The 18,097-nt window shown below is 40.4% G+C and overlaps 1 protein-coding gene across 1 annotated transcript; it reads right to left on the reverse strand.

The window, feature by feature from the left end:
• Positions 1 to 1,581: 1,581 nt before the first annotated feature.
• On the reverse strand, positions 1,582 to 15,142 carry zfta (zinc finger translocation associated). Its single transcript, XM_084547184.1, has 5 exons — positions 14,900 to 15,142; positions 12,337 to 12,858; positions 11,026 to 11,415; positions 8,737 to 9,192; positions 1,582 to 6,707 (listed from the first exon to the last, which is right to left on the reverse strand). The coding sequence occupies exons 1-5, from the start codon at positions 15,021 to 15,023 to the stop codon at positions 6,217 to 6,219; spliced, it is 1,983 nt and encodes a 660-aa protein (XP_084403310.1). The 5' UTR covers positions 15,024 to 15,142; the 3' UTR covers positions 1,582 to 6,216.
• Positions 15,143 to 18,097: the final 2,955 nt, after the last annotated feature.

Raw genomic sequence — 18,097 nt, forward strand, 5'->3', positions numbered from 1 at the left:
TCGGGCCAGTTTCTCTTGGCTCATCTGGGTCGATTATGTTGGGGTTTTTAAGATAATCCTTTAAGATAATCCTTTAAAATAATCCCAGAGCGCATAAATAAATAATTAACAATTTGAGCAGCATACAAAAAAAAAAAACCCTAAATCTTCTGCGGTCCCCAGGCGATGCAGGAGACAAATAAAGCTTCACTTTGAAACGAGTGTCAGGACAAACCTCCGACTCCTCCTCCAGTCCTCTAGAAACCGAAGACTCGGATTAAAAACTCTACTACAAGTCCGGCTGCCCTTTCTTTAATGCCCTCAGACTGATGCATCCCGTTTTATTTTATTCTTTGCAGCTTTGACATACATGCGACGCGTTATATTTATTAATTTAGACATCGGTTCAAACGACAAAAATGACAATTTCGAAAGTATCATAAAATCCTGTCTTTATTCTAGTTGTACTTTTAGGGTAACTTTTGCATTTTAATATTTGTCCGTCTGACCTCAGCCCTCTGAAGTGTTTTTTTTTTTTTTTGCGATTACAGATAATTAATCGAAAGCAAAGGCTTTCAGTTCAGGCCGCGTCACCTGTGGCTTATTTCTGTAGAGTGTAATATATGATATGATTAAAACTTTCTCTGTTCCCCTCACAGCATGTCGCTTCTCTCCTGTTTCGTCCCTTTCTCTTTTCTTTTCTTTTTCTTTTGTGTCTCTTTGTTGCCTCTAGATGTTTTTCTTCACTAACATCAGCTCTGTTTTGTATTAGCTCTCGACTTTGGTTCCGATTTTTAAAGCTTTGGGAAATAAAAAAAGGATGTTGCAGGAAAAAGATGAAAAAAAAACAGCAAAAAAAAAAAGTATGTGGTCTCTGTACTGATGTTAAAGTGAAATTAATAAAAACACCTCAAACGTCTGTGGATCTCTTCACTTTTATTTCATCGCTGGGTCGAGAAATGAACCGAGGAGGATTAGAAATATCTAAAATAAGAAGATTGGATTTGAGAGTCTGCTCGTCTCTTATGGTGTTTGGGTGGAGGGAGGGGGATTATAGCTTCTAATTTTAGACGAGCCCAACGTAGAACAGCCATACAGTGGTAATAGTCACTTTTTTTTTTAAGCCCGTGTTGTATATTACATAATAGAATCAAGCTGTAAATCTTTAATCCAACGTCATAAAGTCAGCAGCTCTTAAGGATGTATTCAAGACTCATCTGCTTCTTTGGTAGTGACATAAAAGTGTGTGGGGGGGGGGCCTCTGTGGATCATCCCACAGATACTTGATCAATTTGGGATCTAGTGAATTTGGAGGACAGGTCAACACCTCGTGCTGTTCTTCATGTTTTATTGAGTTGTTCCTAAAAAAAAACATGAAGTGTCAGGCTGCATCCTGCTATGGGATGGCTGTTGCCATCAAGGAGTGTCATTGCTATGGGGTGGGGGTGCCTGGTCTGGTCTAGGTGGGTGCTACATCCACACCAATGAATGCCAGGTCCAAAAGTTTACCAGCAGAACATTGAACTGTCACAAGATGGTTTAAATGTTATTCACTTCTCCTGTCAGTGGTCATAATGTTGTGGCTGATAGGAAATGAAACGGCACAACAAGCAGCAGCAGGTTCGGTGGTGTTGAGTATTTATTCAAAGGTCTCTGAGGAGAGGATGCATAATGTCACATGTCGGCCATGTACAGATGAAATGTGAGGAAACACAAAGAAAGAAGATCTCTCCTCACACACACACACAATATAAACACACAAACAAACAAACATCATGTCTCACTTCATTCACTTCACTGTAACTCACTTCATTTTAAATAATTAAGTGCTTTCTCAGGTGGGAGCTGTTCTAAAACTAAAAGGGCGTGTTCATCTCTTCCTTTAGTCGTTCTTTCAATAATTCTGACAACCTGGGAAATAACTGTGTCACTCACGCGTTGGTGTAAACGGGGCCAATCGCTCAATTTGTTAAACAAATATTATAATTGTGTAAGAACAAAGTGAATTTTTGTTTAAGGAAATAAAAAAAATCATACTACCAGACGAGGCAGAATAAATTACATTTAATAACGAGCCTGGGATTTGATCATGGGACGTGATTCAACAGATACAGAGAAATAAGGACCTCTGGTCTCAACTGGATACAAACATAGACTGTCTATAAATATGGACTATGCGTCCCCACTTCCTGTCATTGGCCAAACTGGCGCTGTTTTCCCGGGGATACGGGCGGCGCCATCTTGTGAGTTTGGAGCCAGAGAATGATCAGTACGGTCCGAGAGTGGAGCCACAATATTGATGCCGTGATATCGATGCCCCGCCCACACTTCCTCCAGACTCACTCTCGTTTTCATTTAATTAATACTACACTCTGCTCTACCTCCCCCAGTAACAAGGAAATGTTAGATTATACACTGTACTTATGTTTAAACTATTTTTTTACAACTCAATTTTTTTTTACAACTGGTAGTCGCCATTATGTCACATCCTGTTCCTATAGCATCAAATAAATAACTAAAACGAAACTTATCCAGAATTGACACTTGAACATTCATCAACATTATATTAACTACCTAAAATAACACAAACCATGTTTGAAAATAAAATATTTTACGTGTATTTTAGTGTTTTAGTTTGACCCAAGTCCCGCCCACTAACATGGAGGGGGTGGAGCTTATGACCTATACTGCAGCCAGCCACCAGGGGGAGCTCTACTTGCTTTGGCTTTACTTTAGAGGAGCAGTTCCGCCGTCCATATTTATATACAGTCTATGGTTTCAACCAATTTGTCGTAAAGTAATTCAACTACACGGTGCTCGAATGATGTGTACGAGTGCTGGTACTCTTCCGTCTATCACTGCATTAAGCCCCGCCCACACAATCTGATTGGCCAGGCAGATCTTTGCAGAAGCATAATCAGTTCCCAATGGAGAGACTCCAGACCACTCTGTAGAATAATACTAAACATCGCCAAAACCATTTTTTTGCATTATTACATATTTTGTCATTCTAATGTCCTTCTCTGGTAATATGACTTTTCTATTACTTTTCTAATAAAAGAAACAACCAATTTCCATCTTTTTTCTTTAAACCAAACAACTTCTCTTTCTTTTTTCTCTTTTTCTTTTAAGGTGTGACATTTTGTTTTTTCTCAAAATTACAATATTCACCAATAAAAATAAAATAAAATTGACTTTCAGCTGTTTTTTTGTTTTTTTGTTTTTTTTCGCCCCAGGACTCCTGTCACCTATACGATAACGAAAAGCCGACAAACGTGTGAACTATCTTGTAGATATGGCAGCCTGTATGGGAACTGATGAAATGGTTTGTTAATTTAAAAAAAAAATTAAAAAACAAAAAATAAACTGAATCCCTGAGTTACATCGTTTCAGGTGAAGACGTGACGTTTTATGGCAGACTTTTCTTTCTCTTTTCTTGCATAAACTTTGTACAGTGAATGAAAAAAAAAAAAAAACAACAACATGAAGCAATACCAAAAGCTGGAGCAAACTCCTCCGATGCAGAAAAGTCCAAACGAGTCGCTCTCCGGCCTTCGCTGGAATCTCGAATAGAGTAGAAAAAACTGGGCCTAATTACAAACACGTTTTTGTAGATACCAGAGTGCATAAAAGTGCTTATATAAAGGAAAAAATAATTTTATATATTTACATATTGTGCAGCTTTTAGCTAATGTGAGTTGTGGGTAATGAAATAAAAGGACTTGAGGCGAGGACTGTGACGCCGGGCCCCGACAGAGATAACATATCTCATTATAAAGAACGAGTGAGAGGAGGATTTCGTTTTCATTCTCCGCCACTGTAAACAAGGAATTAAATAAGACTGGAGGTCTGGACTCACTAACTGCTGCACGCTCGGCTGCTTTTCATTGTCTTCAGCATTAAACATCAAAACGCAGTCTCATTCATCTGGCTGCACATCAGGAAACTTGGGGTTTAGTACATTTCTTTTGTTTGTTTTTTTTTGTGGAGGGGGACAAAGTGCTGTGTCGTCTTCAGACAATATTTTCTTAGACTAGTTCATCTCCCCGATAACTCTGGTTCTAACTTCCTGAGAGAAGACTCAGGCCCCTGGGCCAGAAACAAGCCCCCCGCCGCCTCCGCCTCCGAAATGTCTTTAAATATTTAAATGTGTTTGACTCATAGCAGGAAAAAAAAAGCACAGGTGAAACAGATTTCATTTACATTCACCGCATTTCCAGATAGACGTGTCAGACATGCAGTCATTACCTGTGATTTTCCTGCTACGATCCAACTACCACAATGCCTACGGTGCGGTTTAACTCGTGTGCGTGTTGAGTATCGGTGTCGTTTAAGACCAGAAACATATGGCAAGAATGTGTGTGTGAATACTTGGCTTTTGCACTATTGGAGCATTTAACGTAAAATACGAACATGTAATTGTAGATGCTGCAATAATGTCGGGAAATACTTCTTTTGTGTAATGAAAGAAATCGTCTGGAACCAGTTTTGTATTCAGGATGTATCAGAAGACTCTTGTGAGCGCACCACGTGGTAGTTAGCAAGCTCGCTAGCAAGATTAGATTTAGATCTGAGCTCTGTGTTTTTTTGTTCCACTGGAGCATTTAACGTCTAAAAAGAAATATTATTGTAGATGCTCATTAATATCGGGAAATGTTTCTTTTGGGGTTTAATGAAAGAAATCGTTGATAACCGGTTTTAACAGTGGATGCAACACAAGACTCTTGTGAGCGCACTACATGGTAGTTAGCAAGCTCGCTAGCAAGACTACATTATGAGTATCCAAGAGATAGTTGCACCGTTACTTCTTCTCATGTCTGGATAAATTAAAGCTCAGACTCTGTGCACAGATATACGTCTCTGCAAAACATGAAATTTCCTTTTGTGCTTTCGTCTGATGAAATTAGCATTTATATTACTTTTTCAAAAATATTACTTTGCGTACTGATTCTGGCACAGATTTTGAAAATTTACAGCAAAACTGGCGTCCAACACCTGGTGTTGGTTGAGTGAATACTTGACCTACTAGGTTTAGATCTGAGCTCTGTGTTTTTTTGATCTATAGGAGCATTTAAAAATATATGTTATTGTAGATGCTCATTAATATCAGGAAATGTTTCTTTTGGTGTTTAATGAAAGAAATCGTCGGGATCCGGTTTTATATACTGGATGTAACAGAAGAGACTCGTGAGCACACCACGTGGTAGTTAGCAAGCTCGCTAGCAAGACTGGGTTTAGATCTGAGCTCTGTGTTTTTTTGTTCCACTGGAGCATTTAACGTCTAAAAAGAAATGTTACTGTAGATGCTCATTAATTGCACCGTTACTTCTTCTCGTGTCTGGATAAATGAAAGCTCAGACTCTCTGCACAGATATACATCTCTGCAAAACATGAAATTTGCTTTTTTGCTTTTGTCTGATGAAATTAGCATTTTTGGCCATATATATATATATATATATTACCTTTTTCAAAAATATTCCTTTGCGTACTGTTTCTGGTACAGATTTTGAACATTTACAGCAAAACTGGTGTCCAACACCTGGTGCTGGTTGAGTGAATACTTGGCCTACTAGGTTTAGATCTGAGTTCCACTGGAGCATTTAATGTGTAAAAAGAAATGTTATTGTAGATGCTCATTAATATCTGGAAATGTTTTGAAATTAAAGAAATTGTCAGTAACTGGTTTCATATTCTATATGTAAGACAAGACTCTTGTGAGCGCACCACGTGGTAGTTAGCAAGCTCACTCTGTGCACAGTCTCTGCAAAACATGACGGATGATTTTTGACGTGAAAGTGCTTTCGAACACTTGAAAAGATAATATCATTAAGGTAGTATTTCAGGGAGAGGCCGACGGATGAAATTAGCATTTTACTAGGTGACATTTTTGCTAGCTGGAGGCTTTTGGCACAGATTTTGAAGGTTCAACCAATTTCTCTTGGCATCAGGCTCAGTTATGTTACATTTTAGGTTGTGTTTTAATAAATCTTTGAGATGTGCAAACAAAGCTTTACTTTGAAATGAGTGGCGGGATTTTCTTTTTTTTTTCAGTCGTCTGATAATGATAAGAATTTGCTAGTACCTGTTTTGTAGACACAGGTGATGAGAGAACTTTTTGGGGCTAAGAGCAAAATTTGGATGCTGTTTGACATGTACCTGAATTTGCCAAGAAAATAAGTGGGGGGAGGGGGGTTGTTTCTGAACAGGGGCCACGTAAGGAGGCGGGAAAGCCCTTTTCTAAGTGCCAAAGTGTGCTGGAGAGGGAGCCAGCTCCGAGTGGCCGTGGTCCTGGGACGAGAAGCAGTCGTCAGAGTGGATGAAGTGCAGAGCGGTCTGGTTGTAGCTCAGCAGGGCCTGCTGCTTGTCCTCGGGGCTGTAGTACAGGGAGTGGGGGTGGACCTGCTGGATGTGCCTCTTGATGGTGCTGACCTTCAGCGTGGCCAGCGTGGCCCCACACACCATGCAGATCAGGCCGTGTCTCCTACAGTCATAATCCATCAGGTACTCCATCCGCCAGCGCACCTGGTAGTTCCTCCTCTGGTCCTTCCCGGGGTAGTGGCCGTGACGGGACGGCGTAGCTCCGCCGCTGCCGTCCCTCGATTTGCCCTTCCCTCCGCTCACCCCTTCCTCCTTCTTCACCATTTTGCCGGAGGCTTTGAGATCGGGGGAGGCGTTGTCGTTCATCCCTCCGGACGTGTAGAGGACGTCAGCTTCACCCAGGTGGATTTCTACCGAGACAAAGACGAAAACGTCTAAAGGAAACCATCTCGCTGACAAACAAGGCTATGCTACTACTCTAAAATAACAAGCACACATCAGCTGAAATAGAAGAGTCACATGTAAATCATCAATAAATATCAGCTGATCAAATAATGAATGGAAAAAGCCTTATACAAAACTTATTTATGTATCTTGTGTAGTTTCATACATATACTCATATACTGACTTTAAACTGATTTATTATACACAATATTTATTTATTTTATATTATTTATTGCATTAAATATATATTCTAGTATAACGTATTTGCATAGCATATATATACTGGTATTTCTATATTTTCTTTAAATATATTTTTATATATTATGTATATATATTATATTATATTTATATTTAAAATAATATTTATTCATTTTTAAAATATACTTTTGTGTATTTTATATTTATTTTATGTATATATTTTTTTCTTTTTTTATATATTATTTAATGCCAGGCAGGATATTTCTGTTTCTCTCTCTCTCTCCTTCCCCCTGTTTATTTTTTAGGTCTTGATTGCATGATTGGCTTCCACCTGTGGGGTCTGGTGCTGACTGCTCATTGGCTGGTTCAGCCTCAGGTTGACCAATCACTGCCCAGGGCCAACACTAAAAGGGACCCAGCTGAAGGATCCACTCTCTGCTGCTACTCGCTTTGATTTCTATTGCTTGTCTTGTTAGATTTTGAGATACGTGGATCTGTGTGCTCTGTTCATATTAATAATAAATGTGGTGGAAGGGGAAGACTGTGATTCATACTGGGGTATCTTCTACACATTTGCTGTCATTGCTATGGGGGTGGGGGTGCCTTGAATTGTCACAAGACGGTCAATGTTCTCCTGTCAGTGGTCTTAATGTTGTGGCTGATCACTGTGTCTATCCATCCATCCACCCATCTAAAAGCTCACTCGTCGTGCCGGTGCTCTGACGTTCTGTTTTTAAAATGGCTGCTCTCTCTCTCGCTCACTAATTAATTCAAGTACTTCTGCTGCTGCTGTTAATGCAGCTCAGAACAATTAAATATCAGTAACGTTGCATAAACCATACAGTCTATGGAGGCACAAGGTCATTTCTGAACTGTCCACCAAACAAAGAACAAACCCTAAATAAAAGCAATAATTCATAAGTGTTTACATACAGCATACAGTATAGACTGTATATAAATATGGACTACACGTCCCCACTTCCTTGCATTGGACCAAACTGACGCTATTTTCCCAGGCATACGGGCGGCGCCATCTTGTGAGTTTGGAGCCAGAGTCTGATCAGTACGGTCCGAGAGTGGAGCAACGTGGAGCCGTGATATTGATGCCCCGCCCACACTTCCTCCAGACTCACTCTCATTTTCATTTAATTAATACTACGCTCTGCTCTACCTCCACCAGTTACAAGGAAATGTTGGATTATACACTGAACTTATATAAAAAAATAATTTTTAACAACAGTCCCATGGGACCGCTTTACGGAGTGGTTGCCATGGCAACTGGCAGTTGCCATTATGTCACATCCTGTTTCTATAGCGTCAAATAACTAACTAAAACAAAACTTATCCAAAAAACTGACACTTGAATGTTCATCAGCATTATATTAACTACCTAAAATGTCAGAAACCATCCTTGAAAGAAATGTATTTTAGTGTTTTAGTTTGGTGCAAGTCCTGCCCACTAACATGGAGGGGGTGGAGCTTATGACCTATACTGTAACCAGCCACCAGGGGGAGCTCTACGTGCTTTGCCTTCACTTTAGAAGAGCAGTTCCATTGTCCATCTTTATACAGTCTATAATATACCCTAGAATATAAACGCATTTTTTATTTTCAGCTATTTGTGTATAACTGACAGCAAAGAAATGGTAGTAGTGACTAAAATTAGTTTAGCAAAGTAAAACAGGAGCAAGTCAATCAAAAAACAAGAGAGGAAAACAAGAAATGAACGATGAAACACCTCTACATACAAGTCTAAAGTTTCATAATATAGTTTAAGTGTTGTTAAAAGCCTCTCACCGTCTTGTATTTGCGTGCCATCACTAAAATTGTCTTTGGTCCAGGCTGCAGCCATGGCTTCCCTGTCTTGTCTGCTCAGGGCCGTGGTCTCCGGGTGGCGTTCCTGGATATGGCGGCGGAAGCTGCTGACCTTGGTCTCGTGCAGGACCTGAGAGCACACCATGCAGAACGTGCCCTGGCCCCGGGGCCCGTAGGCCACCAGGTAGTCGAGGCGGAGCCGCCACGGGTCGCCGCCGCGCAGCCGCCTCTTCCTGGGCTGACGGACGGGCGGGGGCCCCTGCTGCGGAGCTCCAACGCCTCCGTCCTCGCCGATGAGACAAGTGTCCTGAGTTAAAGTGCCGTCGCTTTCTGGGTACAAGCCGGTGTTGATCTGGATGGTGTCCATGTTCTCGGCAAAGAGGTCCACCACGCCGTCTTTGGTGTTGGGCTCTGATTTGATTACGTTCTCTGACTCTTCTATTAATGGGAAAAAAAAAAAAAAACAACAGATTAAAAAGATTATTTCTGACAAATTCAGTGTAGATCATCGTAGCATCATCTCCTGCTCCTGAACAAGTTGTGAAGAGAATATCTGTTCAAGCTTCATCTGAAACTGCTGAATATATCAAATGTTCTCGACATAATATTACGAGTATGGGAAGAAAATAGGAAAAGTCAGTATTAAATAACAGGAGGCGGTTTATACTTCTCCGTACATTTGACGGTGTAGCCATGGCGGCAGCCCAGACCCGAACACCGTAGCCTGATGTACAACTCCCCAGAAATGTAACTACGCACCACGACAACGCAGACCACAAGATCTGTGATTGGTCCGCTTGGTAGTAGCGTGTTTCTGCTTTAATATTTAATTTTCTAAATGATTGTTTTGGATCAATAAAGATGGAACACATAGAGGAAAGTTTAACTGAGGAGGTTCAGAGATACAAACATTTGTACGACTCATCTTCTGCGAAATTCCAGCAAAAGTTTCAGTCTCCATTGTTGAAAGTGAAGCAGGAAGTAGAAACAAAGATTAACCGGACTGGCAAAAAAAGACACAGCGCCGCCTAGTGTTTGGGTGGAGTTGTTACAGAGTGAACCAGACTGACGAGAACACAAGTATAAATGGCTCGCACCAACGTAGGCTACGTACGTAGGTTACGCCATCGTCTGTCCTGCAGAACTATAAATGAGCCTTGAGACTATAATAATAATAACTGAAACCTCAGGCTCTGGTTCTGGTTGTCAGTTTAAAATGAATCAAGTCACCTATGACTAAATCAACCAGAGAAGCAAGAAGGGTTTGGATGCATCCCATCGATTAGGGGATCAAGAAGTGAGATTGGTAATATACAGATTACAGAAACCGCTCCTATCAACTACTTTATAACAACAGAAAAATTCACCTGTGAGTCTAATAAATATAGGAACTAATAGTCTAGTCAAAAACCTAAAAGGTTCACGAGGAATAATACAGGAAAATACACAAATGCTAAAGATGCTAAAGAATTATCACGCTGAAGTAGGATTACTGGCCAGGAGGAGCATAAAGTCTTGTTATATGCAGACGACTTATCACTGTACGTTTCCAAAATAAAGCCAAAGTTAAATTAATTAAAGACGAAATTTAGGATATGTCACAAAAAAATCCTTTGCAGACCTTGAGAAGAGGAACTCACAAAGTTTCTCTTTTTTTTAATAAAATAAAATATAAATTGAGAAAGTTTTCTCTCACAACCCGGATAAAAGATTATGTCAAAAGATTTGTATGGATTTAAATCCTCTGGTGGCAACTCCGGGAGTTTACAGACTCAAGTAACGTTTGTTATGTAATTCTATTTGTATTTTACTCTTTATGGAAGCAACAGCAACGAAACAACAAAGTATTTTGAATCTGAAACTAAATTATAGTGAAAACATTTTATAAAATTAAAACTAAAATTGATAAAATTTGTGTTTTTTTGGTGATCTTTTTTCTGTTAATTAAATAAATATAGTACATAACTGTTTCGCTGTTATTTAAAACCCTGATAACTTATCATGTTACTGTGGTCGAGCGGTTTTCAAGAGAGATGACGGGATGTTCAGGCTGCTCAGCTCACCCTGTTACCATGGCAATGCTGATCCAGATAAGCAGTGATGATAAAGGGTCGGTGGGCGGGTCGAAGATTTGAGCTTAAACGCTCCTCAAAGGTCAGGCTGATGACTGATTTCAGACTCATTCATACTGTTTGTCTCATGCGTCTGTTTGGATATAATGTTTGATAAGACATTTCGGGGCGGGTGCAGCGTTACGCCTCCGGTCCTCACCGTGAGTCTGAGCCCAGGCCTGCAGGATGCAGTGCTTCTCCTCGGAGCTGAACACCAGGGAGTTGGGGTGGGTGTCCAGCACGTGGCTCTTGATGTGGTCCAGGTGAAGCGAGGGCAGCTCGGCGCCGCACACCATGCAGAGCAGGCGGCCGGCTTCGGCCTCGTACTCCATCAGGAACTCCTGGCGGAACCAGGCGTGCAGGGAGTCGTTCAGGTAGCGCTCCAGGGTCTGGGCCGACGGGCCGGGGAGGTCGTGGTCGTCGTCCTCCTCCTCCTCCTCCTCCTCTTCCTCCTCTCGGGGCTCGGGGGCTTCACCCTCCATGGAGTGGGGAGACTTGCTGAGGGGCTGCTGGGACTGCTCCTGAGGCGTCACAGGGTCTGGAGCTTCTGCTTAAAGTTAAGAAATAAGACAATAACCAACTGTGTTACTGGAGACAAAACAACCAAGGGAGCTGTTGTATGTTGCTCTTGAGTTCTTGTTATACCATAGATGTTTAAAGAGCATTGCACCAATAAGCATTTTCCCCTTAGACTGCAACTGCAAATGAAGCATGACTGCAGTAGTCTACAACCAGCAACTGCAAAAAGAAAAGTGATCAAAAAGCTTCAGCGGAGGATGTACTTCCTGCAGCATTTGAAGAACCTGCACAAAGGCGACGATGGTGCACCTCCTCCATCACCATCTGGTACGCTGCTGCCACTGCCAAGGACGGAGGCAGAGTGTGGCGTATTATTCGGTCTGTTGAGAAGACGATTGGCTGCAAGCTGCCTTCTCGTCAGGACCTGTACGCCTCCCGCACAAGAAGGGGGGGAGGAAAGACTCTAACCCTGGACTAGGGGTTGTAGAGACTAGTCGACTCATCGGTTTGTTGACTTCCCTGCTTTAAGAATCACGTCGATGGATGTTACTTAGACATGTAGCACCCACCTAGACCAGACCAGGCACCCCCACCCCATAGCAATGACACTCCTTGATGGCAGCAGCGAAAAGGCTTCAGGAACAACTCAAAAAAACATGAAGAACAGCACAAGGTGTTGACCTGGCCTCCAAATTCACTAGATCCCAAATTGATCAAGTATCTGTGGGATGATCCACAGAGGCCCCTCCCCTCAAAGGCCCCCACTAACAACATCCTGTTGCCAGACACCACAGGACACCCTCAGAAGGCCCATATCCATTCTCTGATGTTTCTCAGTATTAGGAAGCTGGTCATAATCTTGTGGCTCCCTGATCATCTAATCCTCCTCCTACACCACAACACTGAGACACTAACTCTTGCTGCCACCATGTGTGTGATTAAGAAAACCCACCACCAGCAGCAGCGTGTTGGCTTAAGTGCAACGTCTCCTCTTCTTCCTGAAGCGAAGGTCCAGCAGCTGAGCTGTACGACCTCTGACCTCCCCCCAGGCTCAGGTGGCTCTCCCACCCCGAGCGGATCACTTCCTTGTCGGCGGCGCTCCACAACAGGGAGTCCGGGTGCTTCTGCCTGATGTGCCTCTTGATGGTGCTGAGCTTCAGCGTGGCCAGCGAGCTGCCGCACACCATGCAGATCATGCCGTGCCTCTGGGGGTCAAAGTCCATCAGGTACTCGCTGCGCCAGTACTCGTGGTAGTAGCGCCGGTGGTCGCGGCCGGGGATCCGGCTCAGGCCCGGGCGCGAGGCCCTCTGGACCCTGGGCTTGCGTGCGGAGGGCCCGGGGGCCGGGGAGAGGAGGAGCGGCTGGTCGGGGCCCTCTGTGATGCTCCAGTAGCTGGTGGCTGGTGATCTGGCAGGCGTGACCATGCCGGCCTCTGACTCCTCCTCGCCATGGCCATTGGCGAGAACGTCCTCGTCTGACAGGAACATGAGAGAAGACACATCCGTGTTATTGATGCATCTTAAAGACGTGTGCACAGACATCAGACACAGTTAAAAATCCAATAATCTGCAAAACCTCTGACATGGGACAAATACATGTTGAAGGTGAATCTGACCTACGTCTAGTCCAGATGTGTCTGTACCCCAACGGCTAAAGGCTAATTTAAGGTACTAAGGGACATAGACACCTACATACATAGGCTACGTAGGTGTGAGTCATTTATACTTGTACCTCGTCAGTCTGGCTCGCTCTGTAACAACTCCTCCCAAACACTAGTCACCGCTGTGTCTTTTTTTGCCAGTCAATTTTTGTTACCACTTCCTGCTTCACTTTCAACAATGGCGACTGAAACTGTTGTCGTAATTTCAAGTCCAACAAAAGTTTGTATCTCTGAACCTCCTCAGTTAACCTTTCCTCCATGTGTTCCATCTTTATTGATCCAAAACAATCAATTAGAAAATTGCGTAGATGGAGAAGCAGCCGGAAATACTAAAGAGGAAACACGCTGCTACCCAGCGGGCCAATCACAGCTCTTGAGGTCTGCGTTGCTGTTGATGCGTAGTTACATTTCTGGGGAGGTTGACGTCAGGCTACGGCGTTGTATCTCACCTTATCTTATCTTAGTCAAGTGGCTAAAGCTTAATTTAAAGTACTGCAGGACATAGACGCCGTAACCTACGTACGTAGCCTACGCAGCTGGTGTCAGTTTTGCTAGCTCTGTAACAACTCCACCCAAACACTAGTGGGCGCTGTGTCTTATCTCATCTTAGTCCAGCATTATTTAATTCACTGACTGGTATCAAGCTGGATTTATTGCAACTGGAACAATTTTGCACAAGGTTAGCGTAACTTCATTTATGTAGTTTCATCTCATTTCATTGCGGTTTCATTCATTCATCTTCTATACTGCTTAGTCCTGTTAAGGGTCGCAGGGGTCTGCTGGAGCCTATCCCAGCTGTCTCATTGCCGGTTTCATTACATTTAATGATATTAATATTCAATCATTTTAATATTCAAGGAAATATTTTCTATGTTGATTTCTCTACCGTTATGCTATGCTATGCTATGCTATGCTATGCCAGCATTATTTTAGTTTATTGATCAGTATCTTATCTTATTGTTTATTATTTTATCTTATATTATGTTGTGTTATCTTGTCCCAGTGTTATTTTAGTTTATTGCTCGGTGTCTTGTGTTTTCTTTTCTTATCTTATCTTTATTCCAGAGTTAATTTAGTTTATTGATCAGTATATTATTTTAACTTATTGATCAGTGTCTTATATTATGTTATCTTGTCCCAGTATCTTCTTAGTTTATTGACTGATATCTTTATCCCAGAGTTATTTAAGTTCATTGCTTGCTTTCTTATGTTATGTTATCTTTATTTTAGTTTATTGATCAGTATCTAATGTTATATTTTGATATCTTGTCCCAGAGTTAATTTAGTTTATTGATCACTATCTTTTATTATCTTATCTTTATTCTAGAGTTATTATATTTTATTGACTAGTATATTATATTTTGTTATCTTGTCCCAGTATCATCTTAGTTTATTGACTGGTACCTTATCTTAATTTTAACTTATTGATCAGTGTCTTATCTTATTATTCCAGAGTTATTTTAGTTTATTGATCATTATATTATATTATATTATATTATATTATATTATATTTATTCCAGTTATTTTATTGTATTGATCTGCCTGTTCCGCCGCTGTCCACCAGGGGTCAGCAGTGCGCCGGGTCGGGCTGCCTGCGTGCTGTTGAGCCTTTGTTTATAGGAGCCACAGAGACGGAGGGGCCATGCTGCTCCACGGCTTTGTCCCTGACACGGATTAACTGGCTGCCTGACAATGGCCGTGTGTGTCTGACAGCCACGCAGACCCACAGACACGCACACACACACACACACAGAGAAAAAATAAATAAAAAAGAAAAGAAAGAAAAACAAAAACAAGAAAGAAAGAAAGAAAAAAATGTTGTGCCAGATATGACTTTTGTTTTCTCTCCCTTTACCTCCCAAGTCACTCTCCTCTTGCGTCGCTTCCTCCTCTCCGCTTATTATTAATGAGAGCAGCTCAGACTGCTCGGCGCACCGGAGGTCCACGGGCTCGCTCTCCGCCGCGTCCCTCTCTTCCATCACTGGCCCTGGCTGCTGCTGCTGCCGCTGCCGCCGCCGCCGCTGCTGCTGCTTTAATAGTGGCTGTTCCTCCTCCTTCTTCTTCTTCTTCCCTCCGTGGATCGTTGCATTTCACACTCGCGACAACAGCAGCGGGGACATGTTCACGCCGCTCGACACGCATCTGGCACGGGGCGCTCTATAGCGAGCCCATCGCTGAGGAGCCCGTGCTCTCCGCCGCTGCGTGTCCCCCCCGCACACACACACACACACACATATACACACCTCCACCGACACCACGCGCGCCCCGCACGGGGAGCCAAGTTAACTTTTCATAGAATCACACAATCATGAATAAATGTGTGGCCGAGTGCTGCGTGGCGTCGTCCCGGCGTGGAAGCGGCTCAACGCGGGCCTCCAGTAGTGTATTTTTAAGGCTCTTGCTTGTCTTCAGGGTGGGGAGCCGGACTAGGGGCCCCTGGGGCTCCTTAAGGGGCTCCTGGGTAAATTTAAAGAGACAGTAGCAGCGGTAGTCGACGATGCACACCCACCCCGGGGGGGAGGCAGAGGGAGGCAGCAGCAGGCGCTAATACTGATAAGCTGCTAATGCTACTGCTGTTGTTCTGTCACGGTCGTGGGCTCAGAAGAGTTCGGTCCCGGTACGGGACCTGGTACGGACCTGGTGCGGACCTGGTTCGGCACCGCGTCGGTTAAAACACGAGGCGGCCCTTCGTGGAAAATCAGGGCCCCACGAGCTTCAGCTCACAGTGTTTGGACCTGGGGACTTTCATAAGGTTCACTAGTGATGTAAGGCCTGTAACCAGACAGATATATATATATATATGTATATATATATGAGTTTATATAGCACAAAACAAAACGATAACAGGCAAACATCCATCTATATATCTATATACACTAATTTATCCCTTGAATATCATCATTTATATATATATATATGTAAAATACAGATTTATATAAATATAAAATACAGATTTATTTATATATATATACATTTGTATTATATATATAAAACCGTGACCCTTAACAGGAATAAGCAGGTACATAAGATGAATGAATGAGTGAATATATATACAAATATACAGCTAGATAGATAACCAGCTATATATATATATATATATATATATAGTTGGTTATCTATCTATATAGATGGACTGCTGTTGTGTGTGTGTATATATATATATATATATAGATAGATTCTTATATATACATAGATTCTTCTTGAGTAATCTACCTATATATATAGGTAGATAGATTCTTGAGTATGCAGTATCAACTCTATATCTCTATATATAAATATCTACATATATCTATATCTATATGTGTACGTTTCAGGTCAGCTTTATTGGACACAATATTTCTACATTTTACATTACCACATATCTTCACATCCATATTTTTTGCATTATGTATACAACCTAGAGATTGTGTGTCTGTGTAAGATATATAAATTCTTATATATAAAATAAAATAAGTTCTTATGTATAAAAATGTATAAAAATATATAGTAGCATCAAGTAGTAGCTACATGATTCTGATGTCACCTGTGGTTTTTAAAATCATGTTCAAACTAAAGTGTTGGTGGATGTCTCTTCTCAACATTTATAAAATATGCTATACATTTATATTATAATAGTAATCTATAAGTAGACTAATAATGATGATATATTATTACGTTATCTGAGCCACAAACTGAACTGCATCTCTACACCCAAAGCTTCTACACAACACCCCAAATCATCCGTCAGTTCATCTGTAAAAACTGACAATAAATCAATGGACCTTTGTCCAACGCTTCCAACTGGGAAGTCGTGAGCCTCATGTAATCTTTGTGCTTCGTCACCAAATATCTGTTCTCATTTGCTGCTGAATGTTGTCTCTTGTCCCAAATTCAGGTTTTTAACCAAACACTGAAATAACAGATTTAGTTAAATCTGATTAACGGTCGGTCAGTAGATGTAGTAAATCATGATTCGGTTAGAGTTAGAGGTTTGTTTTTATAATGTGTCCTGGATTAAATGTAAATGTAAAGGAGGGAAGCATTATTATACACTTTATATTATACATTTTATATCAGCTCATATCTTCATATCCATATTAATTGCATAACATTACATTATATTTTTTCTAGTGTATTGTATACCTTTGTATATCTTATATATACTTGTATACTATTATATATACTTTTGTATATTTTATGTATACTTTATTTTTTTGATTTTTTTGTATATTATATATATTGTATATATACTTGTATATTTTACTATACATTTTTGTATATATTTTATATATACTTGTATATTTTACTATACATTTTTGTATATATTGTATATATACTTGTATATTTTACTATACATTTTTGTATATATTTTATATATACTTGTATATTTTACTATACATTTTTGTATATATTGTATATATACTTGTATATTTTACTATATATATTGTATATATACTTGTATATTTTACTATACATTTTTGTATTTATTGTATATATACTTGTATATTTTACTATACATTTTTGTATATATTGTATATATATACTTGTATATTTTACTATATATTTTGTATATATTTTATATATACTTTGTATATTTATCTTTTTATATATACTTTTGTAAATTTTATGTATACTTTGAATTATTTTTGAAATTTTTATATATTTTCGAAATACTTTTATATAATTTCTTTATGTTTTATATTTATATACTTTTATACCCTTATACGTATACTTTTTTTTATATATGCCATGATTTTTTTCTGTATATCATTTATATTTATATATAATATTTTCGATATACATTTATACATTTTTTATTATTTTAAATAATAAAAATATATTATTTAATATTTTCGATATACCTTTATACATTTTTTACATATACTTTTGTTTATTTTATTTATATACATTTATTTACCTACCGTTACTTTTATTTTTTATGTTTTTAACCGTTTTGTTTCTTTTCTTACCCATCTATCAGTAAAGTAGCCAGACGCATGCGCACGCACACATGCACGCGCACGCACAGTACGCGTCCAGGTTTCACATCCTGGTACTTTCTGGCGTTGTCAAG

The sequence above is a fragment of the Chelon labrosus genome (genome assembly GCF_963514085.1).
Source record: "Chelon labrosus genome assembly, chromosome: 1".
Taxonomy (NCBI): Eukaryota; Metazoa; Chordata; class Actinopteri; order Mugiliformes; family Mugilidae; genus Chelon; species Chelon labrosus.